This window comes from Gadus macrocephalus, chromosome 2 (genome assembly GCF_031168955.1).
Source record: "Gadus macrocephalus chromosome 2, ASM3116895v1".
Classification (NCBI taxonomy): Eukaryota; Metazoa; Chordata; class Actinopteri; order Gadiformes; family Gadidae; genus Gadus; species Gadus macrocephalus.
Window position 1 is genome coordinate 19048150 of NC_082383.1, and position 24132 is coordinate 19072281.

General features: G+C 51.4%; 1 protein-coding gene across 2 annotated transcripts; it reads left to right on the forward strand.

Moving 5' to 3' along the window:
- Positions 1-180: 180 nt before the first annotated feature.
- smarca4a (SWI/SNF related, matrix associated, actin dependent regulator of chromatin, subfamily a, member 4a) lies at positions 181-22906 on the forward strand. 2 transcript variants are annotated; one of them, XM_060044320.1, is made up of 35 exons: positions 181-339; positions 1606-1875; positions 2595-2727; positions 3834-4319; positions 5483-5581; positions 6124-6379; positions 7186-7312; positions 7644-7817; positions 8139-8312; positions 8625-8792; positions 9121-9168; positions 9369-9499; positions 10113-10173; positions 10279-10412; positions 10967-11114; positions 11636-11799; positions 11954-12020; positions 12366-12476; positions 12845-13087; positions 13416-13529; positions 13697-13804; positions 14301-14387; positions 14566-14612; positions 14735-14901; positions 15316-15479; positions 15967-16194; positions 16809-16838; positions 16997-17074; positions 18504-18722; positions 19102-19376; positions 19950-20058; positions 20366-20467; positions 20866-21004; positions 21199-21338; positions 22114-22906. In XM_060044320.1, exons 2-35 carry the CDS (start codon positions 1654-1656, stop codon positions 22144-22146), a joined length of 4986 nt encoding a protein of 1661 aa, XP_059900303.1. In that variant the 5' UTR covers positions 181-339; positions 1606-1653; the 3' UTR covers positions 22147-22906. The 2 variants fall into 2 exon arrangements, with proteins under 2 accessions (XP_059900303.1, XP_059900309.1); XM_060044326.1 differs by having other exon boundaries at positions 20866-20998.
- The last annotated feature ends 1226 nt before the right edge of the window (positions 22907-24132 follow it).

Here is a 24132-nt window from a genome sequence, read left to right on the forward strand (position 1 = left end):
GAGCAACCGCTTTCTAACTCGCACACACCCATCCCCCCACGGTCAGCCTCCCCCCTCCCCTGCATTCCTCTCCTCTGCAGCGCAGCACGTATTGCGCATGCGGGAAACGGTCTCCCGGCAGGAAACGCATGCGCAGTGGGGCCTATGGTTCCGCGCTGCGGCCGCTAGGCGGCGCCAGACACCACGGCGCGGCGCTGCTCTCACCCGGTCCACCGGGAGAGGGGGGTGGAGGGGAACAAAACGCTGCTCGCTAGGTCGCTCTTTGTTTCTGTCTAGGAGGAAAACCCAAAGACCTTGCCACCGCGGAGGTTTTAATCACAACGAATTCACCCGATTTGAGTAAGTACGACCGCCGCAACGTTTTCCGACGGTTTCGCGCTGTTTATGCGCTGTATTTTTGGCTGGTTTATCGGGTAAAGTGGTGCTCGAATGAGGGGTCTGGGTCCGCCGCCGTCGGACTGGCGGCGCGGCGGTCCGGGGGATGAATGAACTGGGGTCGCTCGGTGTGTGTGGGGTGCGTGGGTGCCAGGTGTACGGTAGGGGAGCCGGATCAATCGCATCTCCACCTCTAGATATCAAACCAAGGATCGATATGATGATAACACGGGTTTTTATATCATTAACCTAATTAGCCCTGCATAGCGTGGCCGAGCTAGGCTAGCTCCTCCAGCTAACACCCTTAGGAGCGTTACATCGCTACTTCGGGGTTTAATTCGTGTTTTGGGAGCCTGGTTGGGTTGAGTTGAGAGTTTAATTGTAAGAGGAGGTCGGATGTGAGGAGAGGTGATCGGGGAGAGGAGGTTTAGTGTGGACTGGCAACAGCTTGCGGTACAAAGGCTAGCCGGGCCTGGCTAGCGGGTTAGCATGCAGGCTAGCCAGGCTCTGGTTTTAATGTAAACATTAATGTAAAGGTACTGGTGCTGGTACACACTGGTTGGATCTGACCGGCGCACACACACATTGGTCTGGTGGAGAAGGAGATGGTCGTGTGTGTTGAACGTTAGTTGCGTTTTGTGGTGATGACCTATTAGTCTGATTGGTGGTTATGTATATATTTTTTTATGGCAAACAAAACAAGTCTTAATGAAAACATGATTCTGGGAATTTATTGTTCCTCATGATCAGTGATCAACTTCACAGATGATGATTTCAATAACGGTGTCATTATGATTATGCAATATTACCTGTTGACCTGCTGGAATGAAGCACAGCATGTCGTTGTGTTGTGTGATGTGTGTATGTCTGGAAGCTGTTTTAAGGCATCTTCTATGCGACTATGCTATGAATGTTTTTTCTCGCTGAGCCAAATTATACGACCGCCGTTTGTCGTTACTGTATGAAAATATATCGTTATGCCGTGGCAGTTAAATTTAGTCTAGACTGTTCATGTGTTATTGATTTTAGGTTGTATATCGTGTCTGTGTGTGTCTGACTGTTCGAGAGTGAGCGTTTGTCTGTGTGTGCATGTAAGATAACGAGGGGGATCTTTTTAATATCGTCTGTATCTCTGTGTCCCTGACTCCCATTGACCCAACGACTATGAAGATGACTGTAGACTGTAATGCTGTTTTTATTAATTTCTTAACCCTCTCTGTCCCATCGCAGTAGTAGTACTCGACTGCTGTCAACCCGCCCCTCCGTCTCTGCTGAGAGATGTCTACCCCCGACCCCCCCATGGGAGGGACTCCCAGGCCGGGCCCTTCGCCCGGCCCGGGGCCCTCGCCAGGGGCCATGATGGGCCCCAGCCCCGGTCCGTCTCCGGGATCGGCCCACAGCATGATGGGCCCCAGCCCGGGGCCCCCAGGCTCCGGACACCCCCACCCACCCCAGGGCCCCTCGGGGTACCCCCAGGAGAACATGCACCAGATGCACAAGGTAAGGCTCTCGACCGTCTCCTGTCTGGTCTCTCTCTTGTCTAGTATCTCTCGTCCTGTCTCTCTCGTCTGGTCTATCTCTCGTCTGGTATCTCTCGTCCTGTCTCTCTCTCGTCTGGTCTCTCTCTTGTCTGGTCTATCTCTCGACTTATCTCCCCGGCCGGGGCTTGTGAAAGATCCTAACTGGGAATTCTGTCTTCTGAGGAGAGAAACTAAAAGTTCCTAGTCAGAAAGCTGGATAGGATTTCTAGTCTCCCAGTTAGCCGTCGTATCAACATGGCCGCCCACACACGTTAAAGTATCACTTCTTATGCGTTCTACATCAAAACACATCCAAGCTTGCTTTTGCCGATTGGATTATATCAAACAACCTACAGAAGCATTTGTTCTTCTGTGTGCCATGACCTTAACATACAACAGCAACCACAATCAAACTCCTGGAAAACCATGAAAGGCTTTGTCGACTGTATATTTACATGTATATTTATATTTAGGGCCTAACAACAAGGACAAGACACACAACTACAAAACTAAGTCCTATTTTTAAGTGCCAGATATTTGTATATTGGTTTCAAACAGGTGTGTTTCTTGTGGAAGGGTAGTGTACAGAATAAAGTTTGAAAAGAGTAGTTATACTAGAGTAAGTTCACAAGCTCGTTGCCGTGGTAGCCAGTGTTGCTGCGTGTTGCCAGGTGACAGTAACCGTGCGTTCCTCCCCAGCCGATGGAGGGCATGCATGAGAAGGGGATGCCTGAGGACCCTCGCTACAGCCAGATGAAGGGCATGGGCATGAGGCCCGGACCCCACAGCGGCATGGGACCCCCGCCCAGCCCCATGGACCAGCACTCCCAAGGTACACCCAGTACACAAAAACACACGCATGCATCTAACACACACAGACACACCTAACACACACACACACACACATGTACGCACGCACACCTAACACGAACGCACACACCTATCACTCATACAAACACACACACGCCTATCTAACGCACACGCATACACACATCTACCTAGGACACACACACACACACACACAGTGCAGACCCCCACCTACCTAACTAGCAAACACACACAGCACTGTATTCAATTTCCATCGGTACCCGTGTGTGTTCAACTTGTTGAACTTTATTGACTGTGGTCCTGTTGCGTCTTACCAGGGCATCTCTCCACTTTATCTGTCTTTAGTTTGACTACACCCCTAATAGGCGGACCCGTAGGGGTCGATGTTGTAGTGTCACATAACGCAACGTCTAGTTATTGAGGATACAATACTGACATACTCGGGAACATAAGGCTGAGTGGTCAGGTGTGCACAATTACACAGTTGCTACACATAATTGGATCATTGAACATTCAAGAATGGTTTCACCGTTTTGGTTTTTGATAGTATTTATTTATCTGGTCGGATCTAATGTGTCTCTGAACACCATGTAGTTCATACATCAGCCACAGCTATCGTTGTTTGCATGTGTGTGTACATGTGTGCTCTTGGTTCAAAGCCATCCAGCCGGTTTCTCTACTTCCTCCACTGTTGTGATCCATGCGCAGAGAGAAGGAGGCGGGGACTTAAAAAGGGGGCGTGGCTTTAAAGAAAAGGGTGGACTTCGGCCTTTCAGCAAAACAACAGAAGCAGCTGTTGCTGTCGTAGAGCCATGCTCACTCAGAGTGAGAGTGAGAGAGAGAGAGATACACGGGGGGGGGGGGGAGAGAGAGAGAGAGAGAGACACACACACAGGGAGAGAGAGAGAGAGAGCGAGCGAGAGAGTGCATTGAGTCACAGCTTAAGCCTTCACACACCTTTGTCAATATCCCCATGTCTGTTGACCCTTAAGGCAGTTCTTGTTCTGTAAACATCCCATCTATTTCTGTATTCATTAATATTAAAGGGATTTTATTCCAGTCTGTTGCTTCGTAACTGAGTGTGGTCATGTGCCTCCCCCCCCCCCCCAGGTTACCCCTCTCCTCTGGGGGGCTCGGAGCACGCCCCCAGCCCCGGCCCCGCCAACGGGCCCCCATCGGGTCCCATGATGCCCGGGGGTCAGTCTGGCCCCGGCTCGGGCCCCATGGAGGGCGGCGGGGACCCCGGCCCCCCCATGGGCCAGCAGAACCGCGGCGGCGGCGGCGGAGGAGGAGGTGGCGGTGGTGGACCCCCGGTCGCCGGCGGACCCGGAGGGCCCGTGTCGGGGCCCGGCGGGGCACCCGGAGGCCCCACCCCCTTCAACCAGAACCAGCTGCACCAGCTGCGGGCGCAGATCATGGCCTACAAGATGCTGGCGCGCAGCCAGCCGCTGCCGGAGCACCTCCAGATGGCGGTGCAGGGCAAGCGGCCCATGCCCGGCATGCAGCAGCAGCCCATGCCCAGCATGCCCCCCACCACGGGGCCAGGGGCCGGGCCCGGGCCGGGGCCGGGGCAGCCCAACTACAACAGACCCCACGGTGAGCTGGGGGGACGGGGGCCACTCACAGCCAGCGGCTTAGCGTAGCATCAGAGAGGAGCTACGATAGCACCGGGTTCACCGCTTTAGAGGACAGGTGTAGCAGCAGCAGAAATGGAAACAGTGGCGCGAGCGTACTTTGTTATAAAGTACCCTAGGCCTTATTTATTTATTATAAAGTATCATGGTCGGGCAAGATAGTCCAGTTCTTAGACTCCCAGCTGGAAGGTTCTTGGTTTGAACCCCAGTGTTTCCGGTCTTAATAATGGCACCCTAACCCCTACCTTCTACTTAATGATCATATTTAGGCCCCGTCCACACAGAGCCGATTCTTTGGTGAAACGGCATTAGTCTTGTGTGTTTCGGCCGACCGTCCAGACGGAGCCGGCGAATCCGGTGCCCGAAACCGCATATCTCTGAAACCACCCTCGGAGGTGGTTTCAAATCTATCCGGAACTATGCGGTTTCGTGTTAGGATTCGTGGGGATGCCTGAAACGCAAACGATGACGTCATTAGTCCCCACAAGCTGGGGGACGTCAGAGTTGCATTGAATTTTTTATTTATTATTTTATTTGTATTATTTTTGTAGCTTTAAATAAAGCCCCTTTATAAATATAATTACTAACTGTACCTTAAAAAGTATTTCTTTGCTCAATTTAAAAGGTTGAATCTCCTCGTGACTCTATGTTTGCATACAGCGTGCAGGCTGTATGCGCGCAGGCTTGATGCGCTCCACTTTTTTCTGCGGAGAACCAGCGCCTTGAATGTTTACTACAGCGTTTCTACAGCTCGATGCGGTTTCGCAAGGACTCCATCTTTACGGCGATATTCCTGAACCGCACAAATCGAATTCGAATAGTTTTCGGGCCTTAGATGAATGGTCACGTCGCTTTGGCTGAACGCATCGGATAAATGGGAATGGAATACATTTTTAGAATTAAGCTATTATTTCTAAATGTAATCAACTATATAACGACTTTTTTTTCTATGAAGATTGTTTTGAGTTCATTTAATATTGATTAATGTAATGGTTGCAGTCAGAGTGGTTAAAATACCAGCTCTCTATCTGTGTATGGGAGCCCCCTGGTGGCGAGGTGGTGTAAGTGTCGTGGGTGGAGCATGCATCCAGACAGTGAAGTAAAGCAGTTCTGTTTGGTCTGTAGGTATGCAGGGTCCCAACATGCCTCCCCCGGGGCCCGCGGGCGTCCCCCCAGGGATGCAGGGGCCCCCCACCAACGGGCCCCCCAAGCAGTGGGCTGAAGGTACGGGACTGTGGGGGAGATAGAGAGAGGACTCTTACTGTGGAGCAGCCATTTTGTTCTGATGATTAATGACATCCACACCAACGTGAACAGAGACCGCCTAGTTGATAACGGTTAATGAAGGTTATGGATTAAAGAAAAAGTAATTATCATAAAATGAACTGCTTATGTCATTGGAGATTAAGGAAGAATTACGAGTCGAAATGCTGGCTTTCAGAAAGAATAACACATTTAAATATATCAATCTGCATCAGGACTAGTCAAAGATGTCCCTATTTAACGGTAAAGTCTAGCAGTGTATTAAATAATACTACTGTCTATAATACCATGTTTGCAAACCAAATAATGTTATTGTAAATAATAACCTGTTAATAATAACCTGTTTATGAAGGACTAGTCAACGATGTCCCTATTGAACGGTAAAGTATAGCCGCGTATTAAATAATACTACTGTCTATAATACCATGTTTGTAAACCAAATAATGTTCCTGTTAATAATAACCTGTTAATAATAACCTGTTCATGACCGTCCCTCTCCCCAGGCCCCATGGTGAACGCCGCCGCCCCGTCCAGCGCCCCCCAGAAGCTGATCCCCCCGCAGCCCACGGGCCGGCCCTCCCCCGCGCCCCCCTCGGTGCCCCCGGCCGCCTCCCCAGTCATGCCCCCCCAGACCCAGTCCCCGGGGCAGCCCGCCCAGCCCCCCCCCATGATGCTGCACCAGAAGCAGAACCGCGTCACCCCCATCCAGAAGCCCCGGGGCCTGGACCCCGTGGAGGTGCTGCAGGAGCGCGAGTACAGGTGAGGCCCCCGCCCTCAGCCCCCTCCATGACCCTACCCGTCCCACCCACTCATCACACACACCCTGACTCAACCCAACCCTAGCCGTCCCACCCACTCATCACACACACCCTGACTCAACCCAACCCTAGCCGTCCCACCCACTCATCACACACACCCTGACTCAACCCAACCCAACCCTAGCCGTCCCACCCACTCATCACACACACCCTGACTCAACCCAACCCTAGCCGTCCCACCCACTCATCACACACACCCTGACTCAACCCAACCCTAGCCGTCCCACCCACTCATCACACACACCCTGACTCAACCCAACCCAACCCTAGCCGTCCCACCCACTCATCACACACACCCTGACTCAACCCAACCCAACCCTAGCCGTCCCACCCACTCATCACACACACCCTGACTCAACCCAACCCAACCCGTCCCACTCATCACACACACACCCTGACTCAACCCAACCCTAGCCGTCCCACCCACTCATCACACACACCCTGACTCAACCCAACCCTAGCCGTCCCACCCACTCATCACACACACCCTGACTCAACCCAACCCTGATAAAGTCTTAAGTTTATCCCTCAAATCAACTTAATTTCCCAATGCTCATAAGAGCTAGAACAATATAGATGAGACAATATTCTTAATTAATCCAAGAGGACTTATCAAGAGAATGAAAGACACACTGAATATGCATTGAATGCATTAATATGCGTGGTTGAGAATTACAAGGGAGGGTCAATCTTCCCTCCGTTCCGTGCTGTGTGGAGCTGGCTCTGACCCTGTGTTTCTCTCTGTAGGCTGCAGGCCCGCATCGCCCACCGCATCCAGGAGCTGGAGCACCTGCCCGGCTCGCTGGCCGGAGACCTGCGCACCAAGGCCAACATCGAGCTCAAGGCCCTGCGCCTGCTCAACTTCCAGAGACAGGTGAGCCACGCCCTCTGACCTCTCTCTTCTCTCCGTCTGGCCTCTTGCCTATCTGCAGGCGGCCCAAACTCTCCTTAGGGTTCCTCGAGGGACGACTCTCTCTCGCTCCCTTGTTCTGCCTCCACCCCCTCACCGTCTTCCCCTTTCAACTATCCTCCAACCCTCTCTCCTCCTCCCCCCTTCTAACTCTCCTCCCCTACCCTCACAGCCTCCTTCTCCCTCACCACATCCTTCTCTACCCTCATGTCGGGGTTTTAATGAGTGTAGGTCTGTTCTGTAACGGGCTCAGCGTAGCCGTGTTAACGTGTTCCCCGTGTCTCCGTCCCCCCAGCTGAGGCAGGAGGTGGTGGTCTGCATGCGCCGCGACACGGCGCTGGAGACGGCGCTGAACGCCAAGGCCTACAAGCGCAGCAAGCGGCAGTCGCTGAGGGAGGCGCGCATCACGGAGAAGCTGGAGAAGCAGCAGAAGATCGAACAGGAGAGGAAGCGGCGCCAGAAACACCAGGTAGGCTTGAAGCTCCTGGGGCCACAGATCTGCTCGTAGATACACTCTAGCGCACAGAATATACCGACACGCATGCATGAACACACACAGAAGATAATGTCGAGACTTGTATGCAGACTCTGGCCCAGAGCCCAATGAGCAGCGCGGGATTCTGTGGTGTTTAAGGAGTTCCACCTTTAAGGCTTTAAAGACTCTGGGTTCGATCCCCTTGCCGGTAGTAGACCTGAAGGTCTGATATAGACCAACGACATATTGATCAAGATGGCAATCATGTTATGGTTGTTAATTGTATGGCTATAACCTTCTCTGCTCTGTCCCCAGGAATACCTCAACAGCATCCTGCAGCATGCCAAGGACTTCAAGGAGTACCACCGCTCCATCACCGGGAAGATCCAGAAGGCCACCAAGGCCGTGGCCACCTACCACGCCAACACGGAGCGAGAGCAGAAGAAGGAGAACGAGCGCATCGAGAAGGAGAGGATGAGGAGGCTCATGGTGAGAGAGAGAGACTGCATTCGGTTCTTTAACAATAACTCCACAATAGATCAATCATTTTACGATTGATTACAAAAGGATGACTGAATCAACACTACTACCCACTTAATAAGTCATTTTGATGTGACATCACAAGGTTCAAGCAAATGCTAAGCTAAGAAGCTAAGCTAAGATGCCTTCCGTTCAGGCAGTAGTGGGAGGAGCTTGATGTTAACTGGAGGACAGGGGCGGTAAAGGGAAGTAGACCTCCCCTATGTAAGCAGGACGTGTTCTGGGGGCTTATCCTCTAACCCTGCATGCTGCTTGTCTCAGGCGGAGGATGAGGAGGGCTACAGGAAGCTGATCGACCAGAAGAAGGACAAGCGTCTGGCCTACCTGCTGCAGCAGACGGACGAGTACGTGGCCAACCTCACCGAGCTGGTCCGCGCCCACAAGGCCGTGCAGGCGCTCAAGGAGAAGAAAAAGAAGAAGAAGAAGAAGGTGAACTTTCAGCTCAGTGTCTGCCGCGCGGGTCACATGATGAGTGCTGCGCTCGTAACATCTGGCTGCCAAAATATTACTTGCACATTTGGAGTATGGGGAAACGCAATTTCGTTCCCCTGTTGACAATAAAGTTCACTTTGACTTTGGTACTAGAATGGTAAAATAATTATATTTTTGTTGTAGTTAATAAGAAATGTATTATAAATTATAAATGTTATGCACAATACGAGTGGTAAATGTCAAACTAAATGTCAACATGACAGCGTGTTTAGGTGCAATTATAAACCGTGTCTCTGATTGTGTTTGTTTGGTTGTTGTTGTTTAGAAGCCGGAGAACCCAGAAGGAGGTGCTGCCTTGGGCCCCGACGGAGAGGTAGGACTACTGGGGGGAGGTGGTGGGGTGGGGGTTGGGTGGAGGTTAGGTTACAATGAATGTGCGTCAGCGTCTTATTATTTCCATGACATTAGTATAACAGTTTTATCACGAATGCTATGAGTGAATAACTGCTTTGAATAACAGAACATGAGTGAATAACTGCTTTATACACCCCCCCCCCCCCCCCCCCCCCCTAGCCGCTGGATGAGACCAGTCAGATGAGCGACCTCCCAGTGAAGCTGGTCCACGTGGACAGTGGGAAGATCCTCACTGGGATGGACGCCCCCAAGGCTGGGCAACTGGAGACCTGGCTGGAGATGAACCCGGGGTACGAATACACCCACACACACACACACTCTATAGGACAAAAAGTACTACAACACTGAGATGAACCCCGACGAATACACACACATATACACACTCTATAGTACACACACAGTACTACAACACTGAGATGAACCCCGACGAATACACACACACACACACACTCTATAGGACACGCAGTACTACAACACTGAGATGAACCCCGACGAATACACACACATATACACACTCTATAGGACACACAGTACTACAACACTGAGATGAACCCCGACGAATACACACACACACACACTCTATAGTACACACAGTACTATAACACTGAGGTGAACCCTGGGTATGAATACACACATAAACACTCTATACACACAGTACTGTAGCACTGAGATGAACCCTGGGTAGGAAACCCCTCACTCTGACTCTGATACATACTCTATACACTCTATACACACCGTACAATAACACTGAGATGAACCCTTGGTAGGACTACAACAAATGTCTCCTTAAACCATCTCTTCTCCATCTCTCCATCTCCTCTCCCTCCATCTGTCTCCTTGCCATCTCTCCTCTCCACTTCTCCTTTCTCTCTCCTCTCTCCTTTTTCCTCTCCATCTCTTCAGGTACGAGATTGCTCCACGCTCCGACAGTGAGGGCTCCAGCTCGGAGGAGGAAGACGACGAGGTAACGGTCGCCTAGCAACACCCGCATCAGCACCACACCACCACAGGTTAGCGGTATGTCGCTGAGGTTATGACGCTAAAGCCCTCTGCTCCCCCCCACCCCCAGGAGGAGGAGGAGATCCCTCCGCCCCCGCCGCCGCCCCCTCCCCCGCCCATCGTCGCCCCTGTGGAGGAGAAGAAGAAGATCCCCGACCCTGACGTGGAGGAGGTGTCCGAGGTGGACGTCCGCTGCATCATCGAGTAAGAGGCCTGACCCCTGACCCCCCCAGTGGCCCCCCCCCATGGTCCTGCTTAGCAGAGAACCTCTTGGAGGACAAATTACCAATGCACTCTAATTAAGTTAAACGTCAACCATGAAAACTGTTTAGGAGATTTGATGCCTTACATTTACATGTAGGGCGTTTTACAGACGCTTTTATCCAAAGCAACTTCCATTTGTCAGAAGAAAGAGAAACAACAATATATCACTGTCGGTACAGTTAGGATGTTTATAGAACCAAGTGCCAAGCACTAACTATCACTAGGTTAACCCATTCCCAGTATAGAACAAAGATAGCTAGGATAAGACGCTGCACAATGCTGAGTTAGGTACTAGAACTACGAAGCGGGATAGACTGGAAATGATCTTTTCATATTTTATGTCCAAGTCAATGAGCCTCCTTTTTTGTTTGCTGATACATTGTATTCAAAGGTTTCGTGGATAAACTGATCAATTATTCTTTCTTTCTTTCTTTCTTTCTTTCTTTCTTTCTTTCTTTCTTTCTTTCTTTCTTTCTTTCTTTCCCTCTCTCCAGGCACGCCAAGCAGGACGTGGATGATGAGTACAGCTCTGCGTCCTTCGAGCGCGGCCTGCAGTCGTACTACGCCGTGGCCCACGCCGTCACCGAGCACGTGGAGAAGCAGTCCACGCTGCTCATTAACGGGATGCTCAAACAGTACCAGGTACGCCGCCGCCGCCACGGCACCGCAGCCGCCATGGTGGAATGTACATAGCTTGGCCATTGGTCAATTGAATGTATCGCATTGTATAGAACATGACCTCCATTGATTCAGCATTGAACCGCAGTGTATCGTTAGAGGTGCATCCACCTCGTTACAGGTGCATCCACCTCGTTACAGGTGCATCCACCTCGTTACAGGTGCATCCACCTCGCTACAGGTGCATCCACCTCGTTACAGGTGCATCCACCTCGTTACAGGTGCATCCACATCGTTACAGGTGCATCCACATCGTTACAGGTGCATCCACCTCGTTACAGGTGCATCCACCTCGTTACAGGTGCATCCACATCGTTACAGGTGCATCCACATCGTAATGGGTTTATCTGTATGTTTTTTGTGGCCTTGAATGTCTGGTGTCTGGCCCTCCTTGTGTCTGATAGTTCAAAGGCCTGGAGTGGCTGGTGTCTCTGCAACCCGCCCCAGTACTGACTCTCTCTCTCCGGACTCTCCTTTGCCTGTAGGTCAAAGGCCTGGAGTGGCTGGTGTCTCTGTACAACAACAACCTGAACGGGATCCTGGCTGACGAGATGGGCCTGGGGAAGACCATCCAGACCATCGGCCTCATCACGTACCTCATGGAGCACAAGCGCATCAACGGACCCTTCCTCATTATCGTGCCGCTCTCGTGAGTCCCCGCACAGCGCAGTCGGATGCTAACGCCAGTCGGCGTTTCAACTACTCTTTAGGACAAATTAGCTAAATACTTTTGTATCTCTCTCTCTGTCTCTGTCTCTCGGTCTCTCTCTCTCCTCATGTCTCTGTTTCTGTCTCTCTCTCAGAACGCTGTCCAACTGGGTGTATGAGTTTGACAAGTGGGCTCCGTCCGTCATCAAAGTCTCCTACAAGGTGGGTGTTCCAGCGCCCTTCCCCCACCCCCCCTCCTCGTCTCAGTAACACCACCGCTGATTGGAGTTCACTATTTGTCCTTAGTGTTAATGTCAGTCCCCTGGTCTCCATGATCCTCATGTTGTTGTTGTCTTGACAACGTGCCTCCTTCACGAGGAGCTCTGTTGGTTCCGAGCGCTGGGTGGTGAAGCTGAAAGCAGAATTTCTGCTTTTAGCTTTCCCACCCGACTAGCATTTAAAACTGGCCACTAAGTGAATTAGGCCCGTAGCCCGGTCTCCATGACGACGCTGTGTCTCACTCTAACGTGGCCCGGTCTCCATGACGACGCTGTGTCTCTCCTCCAGGGCTCCCCCGCCGCCCGCCGAGCCTTCATCCCCATCCTGCGCAGCGGCAAGTTCAACGTGCTGCTCACCACCTACGAGTACATCATCAAGGACAAGCAGGTGTTGGCCAAGGTGAGAGCCGGCATTCCCAGGACATTCCCACTGTAGTCCTGGTGTATTCCCAGTATATTCTCAGTGTTATCCCAGGATATTCAATGTACTCCAAAAGTGGTCCCAAAAAGTGTTCAATAAGTGTTTTTATTGTCCTCCCACAACATCCCCAGTGTGTTCCAAATATAATCTCGGTGTATTCCCTTGACATTCACAGTGTGGTCCCCAAACATTCCCAGTGTATTCCCTGTGTACTCCCACAAAATTCCTAGTACATTCCCAGTGATTCCCAACCCCATCCGACATGAGTACTCCCATGTCGTTCCCCTGACGAGTGCACCATGAAGCCCTTCCTGTTCCGACTAACCGCTGCTCCCTGCCGTCCGCAGCTGCGCTGGAAGTACATGATCGTGGACGAGGGCCACCGCATGAAGAACCACCACTGCAAGCTGACCCAGGTGCTGAACACGCACTACCTGGCCCCGCGCCGCCTGCTGCTCACCGGCACGCCGCTGCAGAACAAGCTGCCCGAGCTCTGGGCGCTGCTCAACTTCCTGCTGCCCACCATCTTCAAGAGCTGCAACACCTTCGAGCAGTGGTTCAACGCCCCGTTCGCCATGACCGGGGAGAAGGTGAGCCCTGATCTAACTACTGAGACCAAATCAACCTCAAGGGAACCTTAAAGTGACGGGGGAGAAGGTGAGCCCTGAGTTAACTACTGAGACCAAATCAACCTCAAGGGAACCTTAAAGTGACCAGGGAGAAAGTTGGCCCTCGTTCGATTAAAGGGATCCGCTAGGAAATGCTGTAGGCCTTTATCTAATGGTACGATAGTTGTTCCGATTCCTATCCCAGAGAGTATCCATTATCTGGGGTCTGAGCGGCTCCCAGCCTCAGCTCTTCATAACATTGTTGGCTCCTCCCCCTCACCTCTCTCCCCTTCCCCCTCCCCCTCACTAGGTGGACCTGAACGAGGAGGAGACCATCCTGATCATCCGCCGTCTCCACAAGGTGCTCCGCCCCTTCCTGCTGCGTCGGCTCAAGAAGGAGGTGGAGGCCCAGCTGCCTGAGAAGGTACTGACTCTGCCACCCATTCACTCATTCATTCAGTCACTTGTCCATCCCTTCACTCACTCATTCCTTCATTCATTCACTCATGTATATTTGTGGCTGTGTTATACGAGACGGTGTCGGTGTGTGTGTGTGCCTGACCCCCCCCCCCCCCCCCTCCCTGCCCCCAGGTGGAGTACGTGATCAAGTGCGACATGTCGGCGCTCCAGAGGGTCCTCTACCGCCACATGCAGGCCAAGGGCGTCCTGCTCACCGACGGCTCGGAGAAGGACAAGAAGGTGAGAGGGGGAGACCAGGCCGCTGGGTGAGACCAGCTCTGGGGTCAGGGGGAGACCAGACCGCTGGGTGAGACCAGCTCTGGGGTCAGGGGGAGACCAGACCGCTGGGTGAGACCAGCTCTGAGGTCAGGGGGAGACCAGACCGCTGGGTGAGACCAGCTCTGAGGTCAGGGGGAGACCAGACCGCTGGGTGAGACCAGCTCTGAGGTCAGGGGGAGACCAGACCGCTGGGTGAGACCAGCTCTGAGGTCAGGGGGAGACCAGAGACCAGCTCTGAGGTCAGGGGGGGGGGGACTCAGGTTGGAGACCTGGTGGGGTTAGTTAACTCCTGGTGGGGTTAGTTAACTCCTGGTTGGGTTAGTTCAACTCCTGGTGGGGTTAGTCCAACTCCTGGTTGGTTTGGTTGATGTCTTGGTTGGGTTAGCTAAACTCTTGGTTGGGTGAGTTAACCTCCTGGTTGGTTAGTCTAACTCCTGTCTGTGATTGGTCTCTGCAGGGTAAGGGCGGCACCAAGACCCTGATGAACACCATCATGCAGCTGAGGAAGATCTGCAACCACCCCTACATGTTCCAGCACATCGAGGTAACGCTAACCACCGTAGCATCAGCAGCTAGCCACCAGGGAGTCCGGTGCAATCATCTGTTAGCACGTGTGCTGTCGTTAGCTGTTACCATGACTAGCAATAAACCATAAGCACGTTAAAAAACGTCCCCAAAGTAGTTCCCAGTTTAAAGTGCTGTTCTTGTGTGTCTGTCAACAGGAATCCTTCTCCGAGCATCTTGGGTATTCTGGAGGAGTGGTGAGCGGGTACGTGTTCTCTCTCTTTCTCCCCCCGGGACCCCTCCACCAAGCCCCCCCCCCCCCACCCCCACTCTGTGCCGACGTCTCCCACCCCGACTGTACTGACCCCAGTTCCTCCCTCTGCCCAGGCCGGACCTGTTCCGGTCCTCTGGGAAGTTTGAGCTGCTGGACCGCATCCTGCCCAAGCTGCGGACCACCAACCACAAGGTGCTGCTCTTCTGTCAGATGACCTCCCTCATGACCATCATGGAGGACTACTTCGCCTACCGCGGCTTCAAGTACCTGCGTCTGGACGGTGAGGCCACACACACTGATCTAAAAGAGGTTGGATTTGGGTTAGATTACCGACCTCACGGGAGATGACTTTACAAGGGCAATAAAAAACAAGTGCAAACTACGTCATTAAATGGTCCCATTTACCCCCACCAGGTAACACTCGCTCATTCAATCCCTCACTCACTCACTGAACATTTAAAAGCCTACGGTTGAAGTCGTGTGTTCTAACGCACGACTTCAACCGCGAGGTTCTTTCATAAGGTTCCGGGTCTGATTCCCCCTAAAGTCCACCTACCTCCCATCCTTGATCAAGACCCCTTAACTTGCTCATTAACGTCACGGATCTTTAAAAAAATAAACGAGAACCGCTCCCGTGACGACTGTGATGGCATCCTCCCCGTGTGTCTGACTCTCCTCCTCCTGGTCTCCATAGGAACCACCAAGGCGGAGGACCGCGGGATGCTGCTGAAGACCTTCAACGACCCGGCCTCAGAGTACTTTGTGTTCCTGCTGAGTACCCGCGCCGGTGGCCTGGGGCTCAACCTGCAGTCTGCCGACACCGTGGTCATCTATGACTCGGACTGGAACCCCCACCAGGTAACACACACCGACACACAGACACGCACGCAGAGACACACTCTATAGACACTCACAGGAAACGTACATGGTAACACACACACACAAGGGAACAAACAGACACACGCACGCACGCACGCACACAGACGGACACACACGGAGGCACAGATACACACTCTCACTCACTCACTCGCGCGGAAATTCACGTACCCACACACCCACTTGCACATTCACACATATGTGCACTCGCACATTCACACGCTCAAACTCACTCACGGACTCACAAGGTCTTTAGGACCAAGATGGCTCTAAGATGGCCGCTTTGTTCTGAGCACTTGCACCCAGAAGATGGCCACTCCGTGTGTATAAGTTCTATCGTCGCTCAGATCAGTGTAACCTCCTTTCACCACAAAAGTGGTCAAATGAGGTGTCCCCTCAGACAGCACCAACCGCGTACCTCCCCCACTAACCCTCCCCCTCTGACCCCCCCCCCCCCCCTGCTCCCCAGGACCTGCAGGCCCAGGACCGCGCCCACCGCATCGGGCAGACCAACGAGGTGCGCGTGCTGCGGCTGTGCACGGTCAACAGCGTGGAGGAGAAGATCCTGGCGGCGGCCAAGTACAAGCTCAACGTGGACCAGAAGGTCATCCAGGCCGGCATGTTCGACCAGAAGTCGTCGGGCTGCGAGCGCCGTGCCTTCCTGCAGGCCATCCTGGAGACGGAGGAGCAGGACGAGGTCGGGACCGGTGGGGGGGGACCGGCCGCACGGGGGGGCCGTGATGTGGGTGGGGGCCGGCCCCGCCCACATCACGGCCCCCGTGCGCCACCCCAGCCCTGTTTTACTCTCTCTCTCTCTTTTGTTCCTTCCTCTTCCTCCTCACTCTTCCTCTTCAAATCCTCGTTTGGACCCCCTTGTGTTTAATTCCCCCCCCCCCCCTGCCTCCTTCTCTCCGTCCATCTCTCCCTCCCCTGTCGGCTCTCTCTCTCTCTCTGTCTCTGTCTCTCTCTCTCTCTCTGTCTCTCTCTCTGTCTCTGTCTCTGTCTCTGTCTCTGTCTGTCTCTCTCTCTCTCTCTCTCTCTCTCTCTCTCTCTCTGTCTGTCTGTCTGTCTGTCTGTCTGTCTGTCTGTCTGTCTGTCTGTCTGTCTGTCTGTCTGTCTGTCTGTCTGTCTGTCTGTCTGTCTGTCTGTCTGTCTGTCTGTCTGTCTGTCTGTCTGTCTGTCTGTCTGTCTGTCTCTCTCTCTCTGTCTCTGTCTCTGTCTCTCTCTCTCTCTCTTCTTTGTAATATTCCCGTTTGTTTTCGGTTGAACATGTTTTCATGTTGTATTTTTGTAAATTCTCCTCTCCTTTAGCACCAAACCAAGGCGCCGAAACCTGACTACGTAAACACCCTTTAATGGCCTTCCATCTTTGATAAACAAACGTTTTAAAAATGCCGTGCATCGTCTTTGAATCATCCAGCCTCTCGGCGCCCTCAGCGCGTCTCTGCCCCTCATCCTCTGCCCCTCCTCTCTGTGCTCTTCCTCTCTGTGCGGCTCAGGAGGAAGACGAGGTCCCCGACGACGAGACCGTCAACCAGATGATCGCCAGGAGCGAGGAGGAGTTTGAGCTGTTCATGGTCAGTGTTGCATCTGTTTCTGATCTTATTCTGAAGTTCTCATTCTGATATATGATATACAGTACATTGGATGCAAACATCAACTATTATTTATAGAAAAGGTTTCTATGATATACTGATTATAATTGTATAGGGGCTGTCCATAGCGCCATTGAATTTGAATATTTGGTTCCGTGAATGGAAAGCGTCGTCATATATTCAAATATAAATACACAACGAGGGGACGGAAGGAAACGAGCCCAGAGAATGAGCTACAGAGTTACCACAAAGCATGACACCAAAAATAGTAATGCTATCTCTGTTGTATACGGGGAATGGGTTAACCTAGTGATTATTAGTGCTTGGCACTTGGTTCTATGAACATCCTTACTGTACCGGCAGCGATATATTGTTGTTTCTCTTTCTTCTGACAAATGTACTTATTGGGTGAGTGCTGCATGCAGCGCTCAACTATTTGTTCTTCATAAGTTTTATTCTTTCTTTCTTTATTATTCTCTACAAACTTTGGGACCTATCTCCTTCCTAAATTTTTCACCTAGATACTCCATTCAAATTTTAAGATGTTCAGAATAGCTTGGAATCGCGTGCTTCTTTTGAGATTTTTTTAATATTTTATACTTTTTAAGATATTCTACTTTTAATATACTATCTTTTTTTTAACATGGGAGTCAATGGGAGGACGGAGCCGTCCTCTGGTACTTCAAGTGTTTAAGACGCAACTAAATCAATTTTCAACCGTCTATCTTCGTTCATCATTTAACAAATCTACACACTTGCATCTTCAATAATATCTCAACGGAATTTCGATATCATTTAAACTTTCTTGAGAATCACAGTTTTAGTTTCATACCGGCTTCGTTTTCAGCTGTTTTCATTGTAGACGTCTGCCCATTCTGACACACTTACTCCTTTAGACATCGTAACTCAATCATTTTTCCACCATTCACCCTCGTCCAAACCATTTGACAAATCTACACACTTGTATCTTCAATAATATCTGAAATGTAGATCTTATTTAAACTTTATTCAGAATCAGTTTTAGTTTCAAACTGGCTTCAACAGTGAAGGGCAATACATTAGACCTTTCCGATACTTCAGTTCAATTCATTTTACATTGCTTTGTGCTTTTCATTTTGCTGTCACTTTATTTATTCCCAACCATTTACTTTTTCTTAAATGGTGTGCATGTTTACATTGTTCACTCCATTTAAACTTTTAAACTTTTGTTCAAATCCCTTCACTTGATTAACGCCGTTTAACGTTTCTTTATCTCACAATCTATGTGGCTTTATTAAAAGATATTTTCAACCTCGCTTTGTACTACACCGCTTTGTACTACACCACAGCACATTTTCTGCAGGAAACGCATGTTCTAGTGGTAAGTGGCTGTGGATGAGAGCGCCTGCTCAACGTGCACGTGTTCCCCCAGCGCATGGACCTGGACCGGCGACGAGAGGAGGCCCGTAACCCCAAGAGGAAGCCGCGCCTCATGGAGGAGGACGACCTGCCCAGCTGGATCCTGAAGGACGACGCCGAGGTGGAACGCCTCACCTGCGAGGAGGAGGAGGAGAAGATGTTCGGCCGCGGCTCGCGCCAGCGCAAGGAGGTGGACTACAGCGACTCGCTGACGGAGAAGCAGTGGCTCAAGGTGAGGAGGAACTGGGGGGCCAGGGGGTCCTAGTGGGCCAGGGGGTCCAAGTGGCTCAAGGTGAGGAGGAACCGGGTCCTCGTGGGTCAGGGGGTCCTCGTGGGTCAGGGGGTCCTCGTGGGTCAGGGGGTCCTCGTGGGTCAGGGGGAGGTGGACTACAGCGATTGGCTGAAGGTGAGGAGGGCCAGTCCAGTATACCTGTGGGTGGGGACAGGTATACTCCACCACCAATGAAAAATGATTAAATGATTGAGCTAATAAATATAAATGGGTGTCTATGATGAGGCGCTGGCCGGTTAACCGTAAGGGGAGTCCAGTTGTTGTCACGGCAACACACTCCGCCCTGTTGCCTCACCGCTTCCCCCCCCCTGCCCCCCAGGCCATCGAGGAGGGGAACCTGGAGGACATGGAGGAGGAGGTCCGCCACAAGAAGACCACCCGCAAGAGGAAGAGGGACCGGAGTGACCACGACGCGGGGCCCGCCACGCCCGGCTCCAGTGGCGGGGGCCGCGGCGGGGGCCGCGACAAGGACGAGGACGGCAAGAAGGCCAAGAAGAGGGGCCGCCCCCCCGCGGAGAAGCTGACCCCCAACCCCCCCTCGCTCACCAAGAAGATGAAGAAGACCGTGGACGCCGTCATCAAGTACAAGGACGGGTGAGAGGGAGGAGGAAGACTCGTGTGTTCACATGAATTCATGTTGATTAACATCAATTCTTATGAATTCATGACTCAAACTGTTGTTATAGAGGATTCATTTATATAAATTCATGTTAATTAACATCAATTCATGTTGATTAACATCAATTCATGTTCACCAACGTCAATTCGTGTTAATTAAATTTGATTAATTCATATTCATGTAAATTAACATAAATCATGGTATTTAACATCAATTCATGTTCATCAACATTGATGAATTCATATTAAGGTTAATAAACATTAATAAACATCAATTCATGTTCACATGAATTGATGTTCATTGACATGAATTCATGTGAATGAATACGACTCAAAACTGTTAATAATAATAATATGTAATCTTGTGTAATATAGAATCCCATATCATGGGGATTTATGTTAATTAACATCAATGCAGGTCAATTAATTTGACCCATGGTTATATAGAGGATGAATTTGTATGAATTAACGTGGATTACCATTCCATCATGAAGTCCCGCTGTGATTGGTCAGCCCCGTGCTAAGGCTCTCCCCCTTGTCGTCCCCCAGCACCAACGGGCGCCAGCTGAGCGAGGTGTTCATCCAGCTGCCCTCCAGGAAGGAGCTGCCGGAGTACTACGAGCTGATCCGCAAGCCCGTGGACTTCAGGAAGATCAAGGTAGGCTGCGCCGCGCCAACCCGAGGGCCAATGGCAACTGACTGTGACCCTGGCCCCGCCCCTATGTTGCTTCCTGTCCGTAAAGGTTCCTTGGTTGATGTCAGCTAATTCCTGCTTCCTGTTTAAGTTCAAATAGTTCCTCAACATTTTGGAATAAAAATACCACTCCACACTCTGTTCTGACCTGGTCGGGATTCGTGATAACTGTGTTTCGCTGAAGGCACCTCTGGGATATGGTCACATGTTGTGCATTCTCTGCGCTCCGATTGGCTCTCCCTTCCCCTGACTCCTCCCCCTTTGTGTCCAGGAGAGGATCCGGAGCCACAAGTACCGTAGTCTGAACGACCTGGAGAAGGACGTGATGCTGCTGTGTCAGAACGCCCAGACCTTCAACCTGGAGGGCTCCCTGGTCAGTACCCCGCACCCCCACCCTACACCTGGTCCGCACCACCACCCAGACCGCGGGGGTGGGGTCTGGGTGGTGGTGAACCAGACCGCACCCCAACACCTAAAGGGGGAGCCTCTACCTGGAGGGGCGCCCTGGTACAGACCCCCACCAGGGGACCCTCTCCTTGGAGGGCCCCCCAGAAGGCCCCCTCACTGCTCCATATTGACAATCAAACCAATTAGATGGGGGCTGAGCTGCTGACACCTAGTCTCCTTATATGGTCACAGAACTAATGCACTGCAAAGAACAAACCGGACCTTGATAATGAAAGTCTTCCTAGAAGGACCAGGAACGTACGCATGTGTGGAGGGTGGGAGCGACCCCTGACCTCTGCTGTCTCGTGACCCCCTGACCCCCAGATCTACGAGGACTCCATCGTGCTGCAGTCGGTGTTCACCAGCGTGCGGCAGAAGATCGAGAAGGAGGAGGACAGCGAGGGCGAGGACAGCGAGGAGGACGACGACGACGTGGACGACGGCTCGGAGTCTGAGTGTGAGTGTAAGAGTCGCACACGCACACGCAGGTCTGCACCTCCGGGGGCCCCGCCCACCCCCCCCCCCCCCGAGGCACACGCTCACCGCTAACCCTGGAAGAGAAAGCTAACGTCTGTCTCTGTCTCGGTCTGTGTCTTGTTCCGTCTCTCCTTGTGTCTCTCGCCGTTGCTCTCCCCCTCTCGCCCTCCCTCCCTGCAGCTCGCTCGGTGAAGGTGAAGATCAAGCTGAGCAGGAAGGAGAAGGGCGACCGCGGCGGGAAGAGCCAGCGGAGGCGAGGTCGCGGCGCCCGACCCAAACCCGTGGTGAGCGACGACGACAGCGAGGACGAGCAGGAGGAGGTAGGAGACGCGCAGCAAGCCTACACACACACACACACACACAAACTCACTCAGACACGCGCACCAACACACACACGCACGCACTCCCTCAGAGACAAGCACTCACTCCCTCAGAGACACACGCACTCACTCCCTCAGAGACGCTCACTCACTCACTGAGACACACAAACTTCGGACACAACGTCCTTGGATGGACCGCTGTGCTGTAGTATGTCACTATTCTGCATAACACCGTGTGTCCGGCCGATGGCGTCACCGCTGTCGTGTTGACCGGTAGAGTGACACAGGAGTGACGTGGGTCTCAAAGAACAGAACAAAGACACACAAACGCAGTTTACGTGTCCTGTACTTAACCCTAAAGGGGTATTATTTATATTGTGAACGTTTTTATGATAAGGGGAGATTTGTCAATTTATATTTGATATTTGTCATACATTATTGATACCAAAATTTTTTGGTTATGTGCATTGTATCTTTTTCTAGTTTAAACAGTTTTTTACATTAGTGAACTTTAAATAATGTTTGATCTTGCTTTGAGTTCATAAGTTCACGGCCTAAGGGATTGCATAAAGGTATTTGCTGTATTTGCATCACGGCTTTGATACGTAAACAGGTCTTCTCGGTTGTTTACCTCTGCGTGTTAGACTGTACTTTGAGCTCTGTGATGCGGTGTGTACCCCGCAGTGACATAATGGTATGGTCTGACACGCACGGTGGTCGGTCTGATTCAACCGCCACGGTCCTTAACCCCATTCGCCGTTTTGTTGTTCTGCAGGAGCATTCGGCCAGTGGTAGCGATGAGGACTGAAGAGGTGCATGATGGGAGCCCTGGCCTCGTCTGTCCCCGCTATATATTTTACCTAGATACCGCAGCGAGGAGGAGGAGGAGAAGGAGGAGGAAGGAAGGAGGTTTTAACTAGAACAGCTCTTTCCATTGGTTGTGTTTTTGTTTTTTTAGCGAGACTTGTGTATTCTCTCTAAAAAAAGTACATGGTTAAATAAAGAAAATTGAATTCAAAATAATAAAAAAATACGTCGAGTATGAAAAGCTTAAAAACGTTCCACTTCCATATTTAAGCCGAGTCGTTGGATAGGAACAGTAGAACATAGCGTTACGTGTCTTTCTCTCTGCCTTTCCGCGGCCCGCCACCGGGGGGCGCCCGAGCCCCAAACGGCTCCATGTTTCCGGACCGTGGCGGGAGGCCTTGTATGTGCTATTTGTTTTTCGTTTTCCTCTATTTTTTAAGTGGTATTGATTGATCACTCAGTTTTTTGGGGTTGTTTTTTGTTCTCTTCGAGTCACTGTAGTTTCTCTCCGTTCAACTGTATCTCCCCTCAGAGTGCACGTGGAGAGGTAGTGAAATGCACCTGGCTGTGTCGTTTTACCGTTATCTCTGTTTAATTTAAACTCACCCCCGGCGGCGGCCCTATTGGGAGGGGGGGGGCGGGGCGTGAATCTCTCCCCCGTAGGGGAGTAGGGGGCACTAGAGGGATAGGACCATTTCATGTGTCTGTGTCACTGGATTCCAAAAATTACAATAATAAAGGCATCTCATAATAAACTGTCACTCTGCCGTGTCTGGTTGTTCTTTCTGAGTGAGGCTTCGTTTATAAGCTGACACTTGCTGACTTGATACTCAAATTAATGCACTTATTTGTTGTGTTTTAGCGTTTGATTTACCTGATTTGTATATGTGGTCGGGTGACCTCCAGATGCGCCTTGTTTCATAGCGTCTGCAGTGTTACGTTCTAGCACAACAAGCTCAACCCTTGCGGACGGTCACCTACGCTTCACCTCTCTGGAGACCCTAGCCCCCCCCATCTCTATGGAGGTCTGCCTCCACACCCCCACTTCATGTTATGTAAGCGTGTTAGCACGTCTGGCCTGACTCGTGTGTTTCAGCTCACTTCAGCTCACCTTGGAGCTGATGAAGTTCTGGAGACGAGTCCTCCCGTTGAACATGAGGTGTTTTCAGTATTAATGAGTTCTAATTTAGTTTTTTAAAAGTAAAGGAATAGGAACCCCGTGCATCTACTGCTCTTTTATAACAAGTTTGGGATTAAAAAGAAGCTAGGCTTTGATTTTGGCCTTGAAGCCTAGCCCATTTAGCTTGGGTCATACAGTAGAGAGTGATCTCACAGCTGAATCTAAAACACATTATCACAAATAAAAAATGGACGAACATTTGACAACCATAAGCCTTTTCATTATATTGTCTCTGAGGAAGCTTTTCGAAGACTAAATTAACGTAGGAGGGTGGCTGATGTTATTCCCACTGCCCAGCTCTAGGCCTATTTTCCTCTGCTGTCAATAATTGGCAGTATAAGGCTGTATTCCAGGCAGTCGCACAAATCCTTTGAGATAAACCAGAGCCCTGGAAAGAGAGAGAGCTCTGAAACACCAGGCTGCCCCCTCGGTGCCTCTATTCTCCGTACCCTCTCCCCAGAATGGGAAACGCTAATTGGTTCCTAGAAGGCCGACGTGTAGAGCTCCTTATGTCTTCACGGCTCCTCCTCTGCATTCTTCTACCCTGAATCAACTGGAGCCCCCCCCTCTCTCTCTCTCTCTCTCTCTCTCTCTCTCTCTCCTCTCACCCAAAGAGGCCCCCGGACATCCTCCAATCAAAACCTGGGGCCAATCCCCAGGTACTGTACCCCCCAGGCCCCTGGTGTAAACAGAGGGAGAGATCGGGAGAGAGGGAGATAGGAGAGAGACAAGAATTGACTACAGTCAGCAGGAAGAGTTCACCCAACTTCCTGGACCATATTTGTCGCGTGTGTACAAAGTATATGT